The sequence below is a fragment of the Hyaena hyaena genome, unplaced genomic scaffold (assembly GCF_003009895.1).
Source record: "Hyaena hyaena isolate Hyena2069 unplaced genomic scaffold, ASM300989v1 scaffold_2, whole genome shotgun sequence".
Lineage (NCBI taxonomy): Eukaryota > Metazoa > Chordata > Mammalia > Carnivora > Hyaenidae > Hyaena > Hyaena hyaena.
In genome coordinates, this window is record NW_024080634.1 from 5,333,753 (window position 1) to 5,351,794 (window position 18,042).

Below are 18,042 nucleotides of genomic sequence, written 5' to 3' on the forward strand. Positions count from 1 at the left end.
TGTGGTATTCTGGAGGGAATCCTGGAAAAGAAGATTTTAGGTGGAAAGCTAGTAAGATCCAAATAAAGCATGGAGCTTAGTTAATACTACTGTTCCATGTTGCATTCTTGGGACCAATAATAATAAGATGTTCATAATAGGGAGAATTTGATGAGGAGTATATGGGAGTTCTCTAGTACATTTGCCACTTTTCTGTATATTTATCTAAAATTACGTTTATGAAAAGTAAGGGAGGGACTGGAAATAGATCCAGATTTGGACCTATGGTTCATGCTGTCATCAAGGGCCAAGGCTCTTTCTAATTTTCACCTGTTAGTTTGTTTCCTCATGGTGTCAACACAGTTTTGCTGCAGCTCCAAGCATCACATCCTCACACAAATGCATTCAAGACAGAAAGAAAAGGATCAGATGAAACAAGATTTTTCCTTTTATGAAGGAGGAAAATAATGTCTACTCTCATTTTCTAGATGGGAATTGACAAAGATGCTCCCCTTCTGCAAACTCCAGCCAGGCTGTTCTGGGGCTTCTTCTCAACTGGAGCTCAACCCTGGGCTATACAAAGAACAAACAGCACAACTGATTTCATCCACTCCCCCCATACACATATTAAAAGACTTAACACTATATTTTTAAAAAGCAAACACTAACATAGTTTCTAATAGCCCAGAGCCACATCCCTAAGATAGCCCTAGCCCTCTATACCTGCCAAAATAATTTAGTATTTGTTCAAACCAACAACTGATAATAGGCCCTTCACTACCCTGTCTTAGAGGATTTACTAAAAAGGATTCACAATTTGTGAGCCCTTCCTCTGTCCATTTGAGGTTATATCTATCTCCTACAGCTCAGCTGTGTCTTTCTCAAGGACTTAAAAGCCATTCCTTTGAAATATAATCATCAGATGAAAAGATAGGGCCTCTGTCTCCCAGTCTCTGTGTAGCCCACATCGCTGGCCTAATAGCATTTACACTGACCCACTCTTGATCATTTTTCACTTCCTTGACTCTACTCAAGCCCCTCCATTCCCCCTCTCAACACCCTTAATCTCCCTTTAAAACATTCAGCCACCTCTGTATAAATGCAACCTGAGATCAATTCATTCTGGACCCACTTTCCTATTTCAATAGTATATTACTGATTAAAATCTGTCCTTACCACCTTAACCAGTATCCAGTGTTGTTTATCTTTGACAAAATTAAGTACATTGCTTAGATTTTCATATCTCCTAAGCAGCTCAGCCACAATTTGATTCCTGGAGATAAAATTCATGCACCACCCTTTTAAGAAGGCTTATTGAACATCTAAATAAGCTTAGAATGTAAGAAGAAAAGCCGGTGCCAAGTAGAGTTCTGTGAGGGTAAATAATCATGGGCAAGGGAAGACCCTGAGAGCTTCATAACTTGTCATTTAACACTACTGTTTTCCTACATCTTTTATGTTAGTAGACACCATAGAACTGGGTACTTTAGGGGGCGCCCGGGTGGCTTAGTCGGTTAAGCGTCCGACTTTCGCTTAGGTCATGATCTCGCGGTTCGTGGGTTCGAGCCCCGCGTCGGGCTCTGTGCTGACTGCCAGCTCAGAGCCTGGAGCCTGTTTCAGTCTGTGACTCCCTCTCTCTCTGACCCTCCCCTGCTCACACTGTCTCTCTCTCTCTCTCCTAGAAATAAATAAAAAAAACATTAAAAAAAAAAAAAAAGAACTGGGTACTTTAGGACAGAACAACTGCTTTGAACCAGTGGGTAGTAAAGATGTGAGTTTATTCCACAAGTTCAAAGACATGATAAAAATTCTTTCTCCATATAGCAGCCAGGATGATCTCAGACTTGAATCACAATTCATGAATAGCTTCCAAGCTAAACATTAGCAGTACTAATAAAGATCTGGGGCCTCCATCTTTACTCTTTTGTTTTCTCAAGTTGTTCAGAAGTCAGTCAAGGTGCTATTTATGAAAAGTAATGGTGCCCTTGCAAATACACGACCAGGATCAAGACCCAAATGTGACCCAGGCTGGGGGGGGGGGGGGGGGAGGGGATTGGACATCCAAATAGAGATTAACTCATTAGCTTTAAATTAGCATGCTTTTCAAAAATAAAGTTTCAAAACATTTTCCATACTCAAATCTGTTCTTTTCTTTGTGATGCTTCCTCTGTTCTTATGCTTACAAAACCCTTTTCCCACAAATTTTGGTTATATATCCTTATACTTGTTTTATGGTTGCATTTACAAAACTGTAAATTTTAAAAGTGAGAAAGCACTTTTTTGTCTTGATAGAAATTAATCAGTTTACATTATGCAGTCATCACTCCCTTTCCCCAGTACCATTTTTGGACTAATTCTTTCTTACCCCCATAATTGTTAATACCGCTTTCATCATAAGCTAAATTCATGTTTCCATGTGATATTTTGTGCATTGTATTTTCTTAAGCATCCTGTGTCATTAACCATCAAGTCTTGTGTTGGTACCAGTACCAAAAGGATAAACAATCAGGCAGAAAATATGATTCATGGCCCTCTAGGAATTTGCCTTTTGAAACAGCAGGCCCCTCACCATGCCCAAATTTTCCCTGCACACCATGTACTATCTCTGTGGCTTAATTCAGTGAATTTAATTCATCCCATTTCCTTTTCACACTAGCTCAACCCAAGTAGAGAAGAAAGTAGGGAGTGGTGTGGAGAGAGGCCAGCAAATGACAAACCAAGTATACACTTTGATAAAGGAGAAAATCCAAAACAAAGAAACAGTTATCTTGAGTGAAAAAAAAAAATCCCCAAAGGTTTTGCACAACTCCATCTATGTGACATTTTTGAAACAATAAAATTTTTAAATGAAGAATAGATTGCTGTTTCCCAGGGAATGGAGTGGAGATGGGGGTGGGCAAGAGAGAGATGTTTGGCTATAGAAAAGCAACAATGGGGATCTTTGTGCTGATGGAAATGTTTTCAGCATCTCTACTATAGTGGTGAACAGATAAACCTACGCATGTGATGAAATTGTATAGATCCAAATACACAAATAAGTACAAGTAGAACTGAGGAATTCCAAACTACTGGTGGATTGTTTTAATGTGAATATCCTTATTATGATATTGTACTATGTTGTTGTAAAATATTACCATAGATGAAAACTGGGTAAAGCGTAAGGAATCTCTGTATCATTTTTTACTGCTCTATGCGAATCAGCAATTATCTCAATAAAAATTGGGGTCAAAAAAAAAGCAAAGGTCTTTTCCCTTTTCCCAGATTGTTTGGTTTTTGTAACTAACTGGAAACCTACCTTGAATTACAAAGTAATTGGAATCTATCTAAAGCATTGCTTGTAACTTTCTGTTGTAATGGAAATATTATAAATCTGCACTATCCAATACAGTGGCCACTAATACATTGCGACTTCTGAGCACATGAAATATGGCTAATGTAACTAAACACTGATTTTAAATTGTATTATTTCAATTAAATTTACATTTAAATAGCCACTCATGGCTAACATACTGGGCAGTACAGAAAGGAGATTTGATTTTATAGTCCCCTTTTCCTCTGTTGTAAATAAGAAATAAGAAAAAAATTCACTTCCCACCAGTGAACTAATTTACAGACTTCTGAGGATCCATTTCCTCACTTTAAAATGGGGAGGAGAAGGGGCGCCTGGGTGGCTCAGTCGGTGAAGTGTCCAGCTTCAGGCCAGGTCATGACCTCATAGCTCGTGGGTTCGAGTCCCGCAGTCTGGCTCTGTGCTGACAGCTCAGAGCCTGGAATCGGCTTCAGATTCTGTGTCTCCCTCTCTCTCTGTTCCTCCCCGCTCTTGCTCTCTTTCTCTCTCTAAAAAACAAATAAAAGATTTAAATACATACATACATATGTACGTACATACATACATACATACATAAAATGGGGAGGGGCGCCTGGGTGGCTCAGTTGGTTAAGTGGCCAACCTCAGCTCAGGTCATGATCTCAGATTCACAGGTTTGAACCCCACCTCCAGCTCTGTGCTGACAGCTCAGAGTCTGGAGCCTGCTTCAGATTCTGGGCCTCCCTCTCTCTCTGCTGTTCCCCCATTCTTTCTCTCTCTCTCTCTCTCAAAAATAAACCTTAAAGTTTTTAATAAAAAATAAAATGGGGAAAATAAGATGCACCCTGACAAGTTATTTTGAATCTGAAAAAAGACTTCAACCGCCCCCCTTCCCCACCCACCCACCCCCCGCCGCTCCCGCCCTTCCACCTGTACCCTGCAGGACCTAGATACAAGTAACTTGATGACCCTGCAAGTGTCTAAGGAGGTAATCTTGTGACGATTTAGTGACTGTTCCCCACTATTATGTGAAAACCAGCCAAGGACAAGCCGGAAGATTTGCTTTCACATACTTAGAAAAGAAAACAACACACACCTGATCTCCTAGCTTATTCCACAACTACAGTTCCAAACACTTCAAGAGATTTTTTTTCTTTACCAGGAAAAACAAACAAGTCCCTACAAATGCCCTACTTCTTGAATTACACAGGTGAATAGTTGAATAGTTGAGAGAATACAGATCCTCTCCTCTTGCAATGATCCTCTCCGCTGCCAGGCAGACAGCCCCCAAATCACCCTCTGCCGTCCACCGGCCCTTCCCTATCTCCACCACCCCTGGGAGGTTCCGGCGAAGCCACGCCCCAAGGGGGGTGCGTCCTGTCCGTGAGCCCCTGCCGCTCTCTGACCTCGCGCACGCGCGCCGAACTTCTCGCATACGTTCCAGAGGCACCGAGTGCGACAGACGTCTCCAGCCGGTCGGCTCCCGTGCAAGTACTTCGTGAGCCCCACGCACAACCATGTCGTCACACACCCGCGTGGCGCTGGTGACCGGGGCCAACAAGGGCATTGGCCTCGCTATCGTGCGCGACCTGTGCCGGCAGTTCTCGGGGGACGTGGTGCTCACGGCGCGGGACGAAGCGCGGGGCCGGGCGGCCGTGCAGCAGCTGCAGGCCGAGGGCTTGAGCCCCCGCTTCCACCTGCTGGACATCAACGACCTGCAGAGCATCCGCGCCCTGCGCGACTTCCTGCGCAAGGAGTACGGGGGCCTGGACGTGCTGGTCAACAACGCGGGCATCGCCTTCAAGAGTAAGGGGATGGGAGCGCGCGGGGAAGGTGGACACCCGGAGCACCTACAGCCAGGGCGTTGGGGAAGTCGCTGCGGTGGGGCTCTCCGCGCCCGTGGCGTCCAAAGGGCTTCTGAGGGCTGGAGGAGGGATGGGCGACAGGGGTGGGGCTGGAGCCAAGTCCAACGGGAATGGCGGCGCTTTTCATCCAGAATGACCTTTCTGTTTCATAGGACACCTTGGATTCTTTCCAGGTTGTCACACATTTACTCTGGGAGTGGACTTGAGGGCAGTTGGGCGGATTTTTAATGTATTTTGAAATCAACACGAAGATGGCACAAACTCGTGAACACAGGTCCCATGTGTGCACCCTTCACCCACCCTCCCCAGATGGTGCCATCTTACAGCATTCTACAACAATATCAAATGAGGACATGGTCACTGACACAATACTGTTAACTAGAGGCCAATTTTACACAAAATTCACCAGATTTCACATGCACTCTAACTTTATATTGCTGTTCTGTGGAAGTTTACCACACGGCTGCTATTAACACTACTCTCTTTCTCCCGGGAAGCTAATGATCCGACACCATTTCATATTCAAGCAGAAGTGACGATGAAAACTAACTTCTTTGGTACCCGAGACGTGTGCACAGAACTGCTGCCTCTAATGAAACCCCAAGGTAGGTGTGACAAGGCACCCAAGCTGTGGTGTTTGTGTCATGATCTGGCCCCTGCCTCTCTGACCTCATCTATGGGCCCTGCTCCCTCTCACTGCTCCCCCACACCAACCTCCCTGTGGTGTCCCCACCTGGACAGGTGCCCTTCTCCTCAGGGCTCTGTACACACGTGTCCAGCACTCAGCAGTGCCCTCTGTCCCACTGGCCTTTCACAACTGGCCCTTTCTTCTTGGCGTCTTCATTCCAAACTCTCCCAGAGAGGCCTTTTCCTGGCTCTGTGCCCCTCACAGGTGCACTTCCATGGGGATTCCTTTGTGGACCTTTCTTCTCCCTCCCCCTTCCCTCTGAGTGATCTTATTCAGGTAGTGGACTCTTCACTATCCAGATTTCACAGGTCACCCTAAAGTCTATCACCTGCCTAGAACGTTCCCAGAGTCCAGACACACATAGTTCTTCTCCTGCCCAGGCCAGGTGCAGACCCCTCCCCATCGCCTCCAGGCCTGCAAACTCACATGTGGCCATAGCTGCTGATGGCCACAGGACAGTGGTACATCTCCAGACAGATGAGGCAGCTCTACTGTCGCTCCAGGCTGCTGTCACGTGTAGAGGCCTCCACCACCATGCCTCTCCCCCGGCCTGCCTAGGCCACCTATATGCACATTTTTTTCAATAAGCATACATACAGTACTATAAATATATTTTTCTTTTATTTATGATTTTCATAACCTGTTCTCTAGCTTACTTTTTTGTAAGAATACATGTGTGTTAATTGACTGTTTATGCCATGGATATACCTTCAGTCAAAATCAAGCTATTAGTAAAGTTTTGGGGGAATCAAAAGTTAATGTGGGTTTTTCTGCTACGTGGGGGTTCAGTAATTCCTAATATGTGGGTTATCAAGGTTCAACTGTATTTGGATCAGGAAGCACAAAACCAGAAATAGTTAGCAATGCTCCATCAACAGGTGCCCAGGGAAAGACTATTATACAGAAAAACCCAGAATTAAAGTAAGATTACTGATTGAATACAACTTCAAGCTTAGTTGGTTGGTTGTGATTGGTGGTCCTTAGGTTTCAGTTTTGTAAGTTCGGGTCACTTACAGGCATTGATTTTGGTTAGCTACATATGCCACCAGGCTATTAGAGCCACCACAAAGTGATGGCCTCCTTGTTTAATTGATTAACAGTACAGAAATTAGCTGACAGGTAAATCCAGTTCTTCATCAGGCTAGCCATTTTCTATCAGTATTACATCCTGAGGAGACTTTCACTCAGTCTTCTAGTACATTTGGTCATCACTCTTCATATCATCATGATTCATTTATAAATAGTACTTGAATCTAAGAAGTCCACTGTGACACCACATCACAGTGCAGTAGCACACCTAACACAAAAATAAGAGTCAAGAGATGCCAGCACATTGTTAAGAGTCCCACTTGGTCACTGGCAGTTGGTTCAGTTCATCAACATATCACGTGAGCAGATCTCCCACAGAGTGCCACTCAGGCTCTCAGGCCTACATTCATCCTTGCCGGCATGTTCTCATATGAACCATTTCCCATTTCCTGTGGAACATCTGCCAGCACCCTCCCCTAGAGCATGTCTCAGGCATCAACAGAGATATTATGGGTATAACAAGTTTCAAGATCGTGTCCTGTCCCTGACTCATGCAGGCAGTCTTCATTAGTGCTCACAGCAAACTAATAATAGGTGGAAATTTTCTAGTACAAAATCTTAGTGAAATTGGAATTCATCTTTCCTGTGCCTTTCTCCGTAACATTTTGTCTTGTGTTTTAGGCAGAGTGGTCAATGTGTCTAGCGTAGTGAGCCTCAGATCGCTTAAAAACTGCAGCCCAGAACTGCAGCAGAAGTTCAGAAGTGAGACTATCACAGAGGAGGAGCTGGTGGGGCTCATGAACAAGTTCGTGGAAGACACAAAGAACGGGATGCACAGGAAGGAGGGCTGGCCTGATACTGCATATGGAGTGACAAAAATTGGTGTCACGGTCCTGTCCAGAATCCATGCCAGGACACTGAGTGAGCAGCGGAGAGGGGACAGGATCCTCCTGAATGCCTGCTGCCCTGGGTGGGTGAGAACAGACATGGCCGGACCTAACGCCACTAAAAGCCCAGAAGAAGGAGCAGAAACCCCCGTCTACTTGGCCCTTTTGCCCTCAGATGCTGAGGGACCTCACGGGAAGTTTGTTATGGAGAAGAAAGTTGAACAGTGGTGAGCTAAATTCACAGCTCTATCCATGGGCCCCTCTGTGATCCCCCATCCCTTGCCCAAAAGGACTTCTAATGTCAAGACTATCCTATCCAAAACAAAACAAAAGTGTAAAATATCCCTACTTGTATTTAATTTGAGTAGGCTACTAATTCTGTGGAGGGGTTTTGTTTTGTTTTGTTTTTTGCTGTGAAAAGGCAGAGAAAAATGAAATGAGTAAAATAATGAACACCAGAAATGAATAAATGGTTCTTTATAAATGCCTCTTTGTATAGACTGTATATGCTAAACCAGCTGAGAAATCTAACATGCCTAATTAGATCAAGAGAAGTTACAGTTTAATTCAAGAGTAAGCAAACATTATAGAAAGACAGATAGTAATAATTTTAGCTTTGCAGGCCACACATCCCTATATGATCTTCTAGATCCGCTGTTGTAGCTGAAAGAACCCAGAGCCAATGAGAATGGTTGGATGTGCCTGGCAGCATATCTCACCAGCCTCTAGTATAGCCTGGGCAACACATCTGCTGTGGCCCCTGAAAATATCAGACTCCTTGGGAAAAAACAATTGCCAAGTGTGAAATGGAGTGGGCACTCACAATACGTCCATATGGCAATCTGAGACAAGGCGGGGATTGAGTATGGACTGGATGTGCATCATGAGTCCACATGACAGGGCCCGAGACACCAAAGTGACAGAAGATTCTGCCCAAACCAAGCCTGGCTCCTGGGTGACTGAATGAACATCTACCACCTGCCTCCCTTCACAGGAACATCCCTGTTCTAAAGATGCCCTTACTTACTGATTACTTTTCACTCTTCACCAGGGATTTTCAGGCTTATCCAAATGAAAGGTGATAGACCCAGAAAGAAAGCATAGGGTCCTTATGTTAGAAGTTTTTCACTTCAAAAGGGAAAACTAATTTCCACCCTGTGAGCTTGTAATTCTAAATTGACCATAAGGAAACTCAATGTGTAAGCAAGAAAACATATCTCAATTGCTCCTTCTGCAGTGTATCACAAACATCTTTTTTTTGATACCATAAAAATAATACTAGATACATATAACATTTACTGTGACCTTGGAACCCAAGAAATAGGCAATTTAGGCGAATGGGATTATATAACCATTAAACATTCTAAACAATGCCTCCGCACTCGGTGACCCTCATAAACATTCCCTCCCTCTCAGAACCCACTGGGAGTCATACCCAGGGAGAAGAAGCCCAAAAGTTAGGACAGGACCTAATTCTCTACTTCTCCCTCTTGAGTTGCGCTTGGAAAAGCAAGGGGATCTGAGTCCCCAAACGCAGTTCTGTGTAAGCGACTTCACTGCATCTTGGAAAGAAAGCAACATTATCCATTCTGCAGAGGAAGAAGGACACATTCCCAAGACAATATCTGTACTCCTTTATTTCTGCTGGGGTTTTCCCAAAATAATTTTACTTCACCTACCATGAATCTCAACCCCTTACAAACCCATGACCAGCCACCTTTATTTGGGGGAGCACAGCATTCCAACTGGAACCAATGCTGGGTTCAGAGGAGGGATCCTGAGAGCACACAGTCCTGGTTGGGCTCGTGGTGCAGGCCCAGGAGGGACAGATTGGGTATAGCATCATTAGGGAAACTTCTGGTACCTTGGCCCCTCCTTTCTTGGAGTTCTAGGAGTCACAGCACTGGATCCAAGAACACAGTTCTACTGGCATCTCTGACTATGGCCAGGCCTCTGCACCACTAGCCCTTGGTGTGGCCCGCAGCACCATCCACTCCACACAGAGCGCCTCACTTGCACTCCACACAGTCATGTTGACACACATCCGTGCAGTGCTGGTAACCTGGGCCAATAAGGGCATTGGCTTCACCATCGTGCGTGATCTGTGCTGGCAGTTTTCCGGGACATGGTGCTCACCACGCGGGACGAGGTGTGGTGATAGGGGCCATGCAGCAGCTCCAGGCTGAGGGCCTGGGTCCCTGCTTCTTTCCACCTGCTACACATTGACGACCTGCCAAGCATCCGCGCCCTGTGTGACTTCCTGCGAAAGGAGTACAGGGGCCTGGATGTGCTGGTCAACAACGTGGGCATCTTCTTTGACAGTAAGAACATGGGAACCCTTTGGCAAGGAGACCACCCTTAGGGGACCACCCAGAGTGGGTTTGGGGCTGGTGTCTGAACTGCTGCTGTGGGGCCATAGCTCCAAAGGGATCCATTCTAGAATGGTCTCCCTAGGGAAGAAGATGGACTGAAGGCAGAGGGAGAGCAGGACCCTCTAAGAATTGCAAGCCTTTCCAGCAAAAGTACCTTGGCATTGACATGGATCAGACTCTCAGGGACTTCACATGGGTTTTTGCATGTTTTTCCCCAATGAGACTTTGAGAATCTCCATGAGTCTTCTTTTCTTTTTTTAAGTTTATTTATATATTTTGAGAGAAAGAGAGAGTGAGCGGGGGGGTTGGGGGGAGGGAGAGAGAATCCCAAGCAGGCTCCACACTGTCAGCACAGAGCCTGATGTGGGGCTTGAACTCACAAACTGCAATATCATGATCTGAGCAAAGTCAGACGCTTAACTAAAGCACACAGGCACCCCTCCATGAACTTTTACTTATTTTGAAATACACAACAAATCCCACAGGGTTATACACAGAGATACTTCGTGCACACTTGAAAATTGACCAGATTGCACATACAACCAAAATGTTATTGTCGCTGCATGGAATATTCTTAGAAGGCTACTACTTACTAACTTATTCTCCTTCCATACCAGCTAATGATCCCAAACCCTTCCATATTCAAGCAGAAGTGACGATAAAAACAAACTTCTTTGGTACCTGAGACGTGTGCACAGAACTGCTGCCTCTAATGAAACCCCAAGGTAGGTGTGACAGCGGCCCAAACGGTGCTGTTTCTGGCACAATCTGGCCCCTGTCTCTCTGACCTCATCTACGGGCCCTGCTCTCTCTCCCTGCTCAGCCACACTGGCCTCCTTGCTGTGACTCCACCGGGACAGGTGCCCTTCTCCTCAGGACTCTGTACACACGTGTCCAGCACTCAGCAGTGCCCTCTGTCCTGCTGGCCTTTCACAACTGGCCCTTTCTTCTCCTTGGCGTCTTCATTCCAAACTCTCCCAGAGAGGCCTTTTCCTGGCTCTGTGCCCCTCACAGGTGCACTTCCCTGGGGATTCCTTCCTGGATGCTTTCTTCTCCCTCCCCCTTCCCTCTGAGTGATCTTATTTAGGCTAGTACACTCTTCACTATCCCAATTTCTCAGGTTCCCCTAAAATCTATCACCTGCCTAGAGCATTCCTGGAGCTCCAGACACACCTAATTCTCTTTCTGTGCCTCCCTCTCCTCAGGATGTCCTCCCTTCCCTCCTCAAATCCCAGCCCTCCAGCTCCCCACCCACCCACACCCCTACCTAAAACTCAAACACATCTAGATGACATTTGTACTTTCCCAATATAATCCTAGTCATAGGCCCCACCATCCATCCTCCATGATAAATGAGGTCACCATGCCCACCTCCTGTTTATCACTGACCAGGTCCTAACAGTTATCCTATGGAATTTCCCTCAGCCTTCTCCATCCCAACCCTCCAACAGAGACCCAGCTTTCATTATTGGACAAGTATAACTTTTCAAAGAAGTTACTTTGTCTTTCAAAGAATACTGCTTCTTCAGTCTTTTCCTTTCTGGTTATTCTCTGTACTCCCTGAGTGCTCACTTACGCCCAAAAGTCCCTCAGCAGCAAAGTCCTATCCTGAGCATAACGTGTAGTGATGTCTGTCATCAGACCTGCCACGGTCCAGGCCCATCAACTCCCCCACTTTGTTCAATGGTCTGGAGAAAACAAACTGCCATAATTCCTTGATTGTAAGCTACTGTAACATTTACCCCCATGTTAATGTGGGGGGGAACCACCACCATTCAGTACACTGATTAAGTAAGATGACACTTTCAGAAAGATTAGGGTGTCTGGCCTGAGTGAACACATACGGTTTTTACTCTCAGTTCTGCCCCTGCTGCCTCTTCCATCCTGGAAACTTTATCACTTCTTCTATAACCGGCTTCACTGGCACCCAAAGGGCAGCTCTCAAATGTCCCCCAACTCCTTTACTCACCATGTTGATAGGGGATAGTTCCTTGTGCTAGCACCACACATCCTCCACGTATCCCCTTAGAGGCAAAACTCACTTCTGCCCAATTGTCTTCTCACTTACTGAACAGTGTGGGTACCTGCTGTGTAGTGGCCTTGGACCAGAATGAGGAATGAGTGCTCTCCTGATTTGATAAGGCAGGCTCTAATCAAACGGTTGATCTTGCCTCAGGAAAACTAGACTCATGGACATGGAAATGCAAGCTATATTCTCAGAGTAAGAGCAGGGTTTTCTTGATAGAAATAGGAGCGTTCTTCAAATATTTGGGGGGATAGCAGCCACAGCGGTTCATGTTACCACAACTTTACACCCTTTAGTGACACTATCTGGGAGAAATCCTCGCTAGGATAACCAAAACCAAAAACCTTCCCACCTCCCACCTACTTTAGAAACCAGGATAGAAAGAATAATCTTGAATGACATCCATCAGATCTCTCTGGTTTAGAACCTATTCAAAAGGCCAATGTTTGCTCTGGATTTTGGCATGAAAGGACAAACCAAAAGACAGAATTGTGAACTAAAGATCACAAGGGTATATATTCATTCTTCTTACTTTTTAATCCTTTCTTCAAAAAGAGTGTTACTGAAATAATTTAGCCACAAAAAGTAAGAATCTATAACAAAAAAAGGTAAGAATTACACACCACCAATCTTAACCAGGTAATCAGTATCAAGGTCATGTAAACCCCTTCCCACATTCTATATCATTTCCCTCCCCTTCCCCCCAAATTTCTATTCCTGAAAGAGAAGGATACTCTCTTTAAAAGGATAAGCTGTTATTCCTCTTTACTGTCTTTATCTATGGTTTTATTTCAAAAAGATATTAAGGTATAAACATCTCTAAGGAATTGAGCAAACATTGGAAATCTGAACATTCTTGTTCATCAGATATTAGCCTAAAGTCCTAAGTGGAAATACAGTCTTGTTAAGGCTACACTTACCAAGGAAACCTTAAAGAAGGTGTTCTCAGCCTTCATTTGAAAAGGTACTGCTTTCCAACATTCTGTAGTCTGAAAAACCACTAGAGGAATTTGGAGGGGAAATTACAATAGTAAAGGTATCTCACTCGCACACACACTCTGACATATTGGTTCTAGAGAGGACAGATGGGTGGACACTTCTAGATGTGATGTGCTAGGCATCTTATATAAGGTCCCCATTAAGAACCTGGAGGAATCATGGATCTCAAGGTCACAAGCACAGCTGGTTGCAGACTGAGGTCATGTGACATCCAAACTAGTGGTTCTTCTCACTACTCAAGGTGCTCAAATCATTTTTACTCGATCCCCCTCTCCAAATATAGTCTTACCGTAAGTTTAGAGAAGCAGGAAATAAGAGGACAAGACTTGATTGGGCCTATGTCTTCTCATCTCAGGGCCCCAGGTACATCAGGGAAAACCACACGAGGCACATTTTAAACCCCTGAAGTGTTTTGTGAAAATCCTCATTGGTCGAGAGACTTAACAACTGTACCCATGATATTAGAAAAGATGAATCTTCCAGAGAATGTGATGAATGTGAAATCATCAAAGGTAACAAGAACCAGCTTGAACTTACAGACTACGAATAGCCTTCAGAGTCAAGTAATGCACTCGAAGTTTGTGACCCCAGATGACACAATGTCTATAATATCCTGTGTTATGTATATCACTGTGACTCTGTTTTAGCACAGTGAGATTTGGAGAGTAGGAGATAGTGAGAGATTTCTTAAAAATAGGTCCCTGGTCACATACAGAGTAATGTTCGGGATAAACTGTAAGCCCAACACATATCCCAGCCCCACCATCACAAGAGTCCTTTCTTACCTGGGTGATGAGTCCTTTCTTACCTACGTGACTGTGACACGGCAACCCTTTTACACACTACCTCACATACAGTGTCACATGCTTATAGTCACACAGTCTCTCTCTCATGCACACTTCCATTCACAGACACATCACACATGGACATGAATTCACACACCCTTAGCACAAGGATGTTGGGACAGTCCATACACTTCTTAGTTTGTAGGCTATGTGCATTCCAGTTCTGAGTCCCCAAAATGACACTTGAAAACCATGAGTCCACCCTGACAACAAAAATGTTTGGATCAGAGTCTTTGCTGTATAAACAGTACAAGTGCTTCCCATTCCTGCATGTGTGATTCCTGTCCTGAACTATCAGACTAGAAGGGTCTACCATCTCTCCCAGTTCTAGAAGAAGCCCACTGACAGCCACTCTACCCACTTGGGGATGTGGTCGTGCGTGAGACAGGCATGAGGAAGACAGTCTAGTTACAGCATCTACCACCAGAAATTTACCTACAAAAACCTTTTACTCTCCATCAGACTTTCCTCATATACACAGGTAAGCATTTTCACAGCTGAAGCATGACTTCCTGAGATAGAAAATACAAAATAGAAGTCATCACTTCATTACAAACAGCCTACAGAAAGTTAGAATTTTTCATTTACTATTTATACTAAAGGTACTTAAGAAAATGGTTTAAATACCCAAGAAATAAATGGAGCTGTCTTTCTGGTATACCAGTAACCCAGTGTTGATTCCTCTGCCTCTGTCTTATTTCACACACTTCTGTTTTTGAAATTTCAAATCATTAATATATGTTATTTTTATTGTGAGAGAGGCAGATGGTGTTTGAAAATGAAACAAACTAATAAGAGGGAAGTAATAAATTCTGAGAGCTGCTTACTAAAACATCTAACAAATAAGGTTCATTAATCTTTTTTAAAATATTTTTTTCTTACAGGCTCAATTTTATTATTTTTTTTATTTTTCTTTTACAAATAGTTTATTGTCAAGTTGGTTTCCATATAACACCCAGTGCTCATCCCCACAAGTGCAATCCTCCATGCCCATCTCCCCTCTCCCCCCCACACTCATCAGTCCTCAATTTGTTCTCAGCATTCAAGAGTCTTTCATGGTTTGCCTCTCTCCCTCTCCCCCATGGTCTTCCATTAAGTTCCTCCTAATCCTCCTATACGTGCAAACATATGGCATCTGTCCTTCTCTGCCTGACTTCTTTTGCTCAGCGTAACACCCTCAAGTTCCATCCATGTTGCTACACATGGCCAGGTTTCATTCTTTCTCATTGCCATGTAGTATTCCATTGTATAGATAAACAACATCTTCTTGATCCATTCGTCAGTTGATGGACACTTAGGCTCTTTCCATGCCTTGGCTATTGTTGACAGTGCTGCTATGAACATTGGAGCCCATGTGCCCCTATCCATCAGCACTCCTGTATCCCTTGGGTAAATTCCTTGCTGGGTCATAGGGGAGTTCTATTGTTAATTTTTTGAGGAACCTCCACACTGTTTTCCAGAGGAGCTGAACCCGTTTACATTCCCACCAACAGTGTAAGAGGGTGCCCGTTTCTCCACATCCTCACCAGCATCTAGAGTCCTCTGATTTGGTCATTTTAGCCACTCTGGCATGAGGTGGTATCTCAGTGAGGTTTTCATTTGTATTTCCCTGATGAGGAGGGATGTTGAGCATCGTTTCATGTGTCTGTTGGCCATCTGGATGTCCTCTTTGGGGAAGTGTCTGTTCATATCTTCTGCCCATTTCTTCACTGGGTTGTTTGTTTTCGGATGTGGAGTTTAGTGAGTTCCTTATAGATTTTGGATACTAGACCTTCATCATGTCATTTGCAACTATCTTTTCCCATTCTGTCAGTTTCCTATTAGTTTTATGGATTGTTTCCTTTGCCGTGCAGAAGCTTTTATTCTTGATGAGGTCCCAATAGTTCATTTTTGCTCTTGATTCCCTTGCCTTTGGGGAATGTGTCAAATAAGAAACTGCTGCGGTGGAGGTCAAGGAGATTGTTTCCTGCTTTCTCCTCTAGAGTTTTGATGGTTTCCTGTCTCACATTCAGGTCTTTTATCCGTTTTGAGTTTATTTTTTGTGTATGGTGTGAGAAAATGATCTATTTTCATTCTTCTGCATGTTGCTGTCCAGTTCTCCCAGCACCGTTAAAGAGGCTGTCTTTTTTCCATTGGGTACTCTTTCCTGCTTTGTCAAGATTAGTTGGCCGTACATTTGTGGGTCCAATTCTGAGTTCTCTATTCTATTCCACTGGTCTATGTCATTAACTCTGGAGCAATGACAAGACACCAGGCAATATGGTCATGGGAAGGGGCAATGGAAAAGTCACATGTTAAAGTGGGACTGAACACTTTATTTTGGGTAATGTCATCAAGATTCATCCATGTTGTAGCATTTCTTTTTATAGCATCTCTTTAACATGTGACTTTTCCATTGCCCCTTCCCATGACCATATTGCCTCTTGTCTTGTCACTGCTCCAGAGTTAATGACATCCCAACATAGAGAAAACAGCATGCACCTTAGCCCACTGAGGTGATTTGGTTTTGGGTTTTTTTTAATAGTTCATTGTCAAGTTGGTTTCCATATAACACCCAGTGCTCATCCCCACAAGTGCCCTCCTCCATGCCCATCACCCCCCTTCCCCACCCCCCACCCCCATCAGTCCTCAGTTTGTTCTCAGCATTCAAAAGTGAGGTGATTTGTTTTTACCTGGTTACAGCAGAGCTACAGCCCACAAAACTCTGCTCTCCTTCAAAAGGAGCTAATCAGCTCTTTGCTGGTCCGTAAATATCTGTTTATGCAACATTGTCAAAGTAACAGTAAGATGCTCAAACAGTCTCTAAGGGGACCTGTGAAGAAAAGTGGCTCTCTACCCATGATTTCATGAGTTACTGCTTACATTCCACTCAGCACTTTCTTTACTTTTGGGACTTCTGGGCAATGTGCTTCCCATTTGATCATTTCTCTGACGTCACCTGAGACATTATGAGTATTATAGGGTTCAAGACTATGTAATGACCTTCATTATAGAGACTTCATTAACACTCTTAGCAAACTGTCCATTTCTCCCAAATGGACAGACCCTAGTGATTTCGGTATTCATAGTTCTCGTGCATGCCATTCTATGTGACTACTTGTGTTGCATTTTAGGCAGAGTGGTCAATGTGTCTAGCATAATGAGTTTAGTAGCGCTTAAATACTGCAACCCAGGACTGCAGCAGAATTTCAGAAGTGAGACCATCATAGAGGAGGAGCTGATGGGGCTCAGAACAAGTTTGTGAAAGATACGAAGAGCAGGGTACACAGGAAGGAGGGCTGGCCTGATATGAAAGCACTCACATATTGAGTGTCAAAGATGGGTGTCATAGTCTTGTCCAGTATCCATGCCAGGAAACTGAGTGAGCAGAGGAGGGGAGACAAGATCCTCCTGATTGCCTGCTCCCCTCGGTGGGTGAGAACAGAAATGGGTGGGCCTACAGTCATTAAAAGCCCAGAAGAAGGAGCAGAGACACCCATCTACTTGGCCCTTTTGTCCTTGGGTGTTGAGAGTCCTCGCAGGGAGTTTGTCATGGAGAAGAAAGTTGAACAATGGGGACCCCACTCTCAATTCCCTCTATGGGTCCTATTATGATATTGCCATGATTTGACTAAAAGGACTCTTATACTGTCAACAATGTTCTTATGGAAGGAAGAAAGGAAGGAAGGAAGGAAGGAAGGAAGGAAGGAAGGAAGGAAGGAAGGAAGGAAGGAAGGATCCCTATTTATATCTAATACTCACATTGAATTGGCTACCAATTCTCTGAAGTCTATTGTGATTCTTCTGTGATATAAGAGGAGAAAAACAGGAATTGATGACAATAATATATGAACAGCATAGATGAATAAACAATTCTAAGTAAATGTCCATGTGTGCATATTGTTTCATGTGAACCAGCCCAAAAAAATAACAGACCCTAAGTTAGGTCAACACAAAGGACAGTTTAACATAGGGGTTGGTAAACAATAGTGAAAGGACCACATAGTGAATATTTTTGCCTTTGCAGGCCAATGGTCTCTGTTAGACCTACACAAATATACTCTTG

The 18,042-nt window shown here is 44.1% G+C and overlaps 1 protein-coding gene and 1 pseudogene across 1 annotated transcript; both read left to right on the forward strand.

Annotated features, from left to right (window-relative positions):
* Nucleotides 1-4,706: 4,706 nt before the first annotated feature.
* On the forward strand, nucleotides 4,707-8,097 carry LOC120229905 (carbonyl reductase [NADPH] 1). The gene is made up of 3 exons (XM_039229230.1): nucleotides 4,707-5,092; nucleotides 5,649-5,756; nucleotides 7,550-8,097. The coding sequence occupies exons 1-3, from the start codon at nucleotides 4,804-4,806 to the stop codon at nucleotides 7,984-7,986; spliced, it is 834 nt and encodes a 277-aa protein (XP_039085161.1). The 5' UTR covers nucleotides 4,707-4,803; the 3' UTR covers nucleotides 7,987-8,097.
* Nucleotides 8,098-9,771: 1,674 nt separating this feature from the next.
* Nucleotides 9,772-17,591, forward strand: LOC120229895 (annotated as a pseudogene).
* Nucleotides 17,592-18,042: the final 451 nt, after the last annotated feature.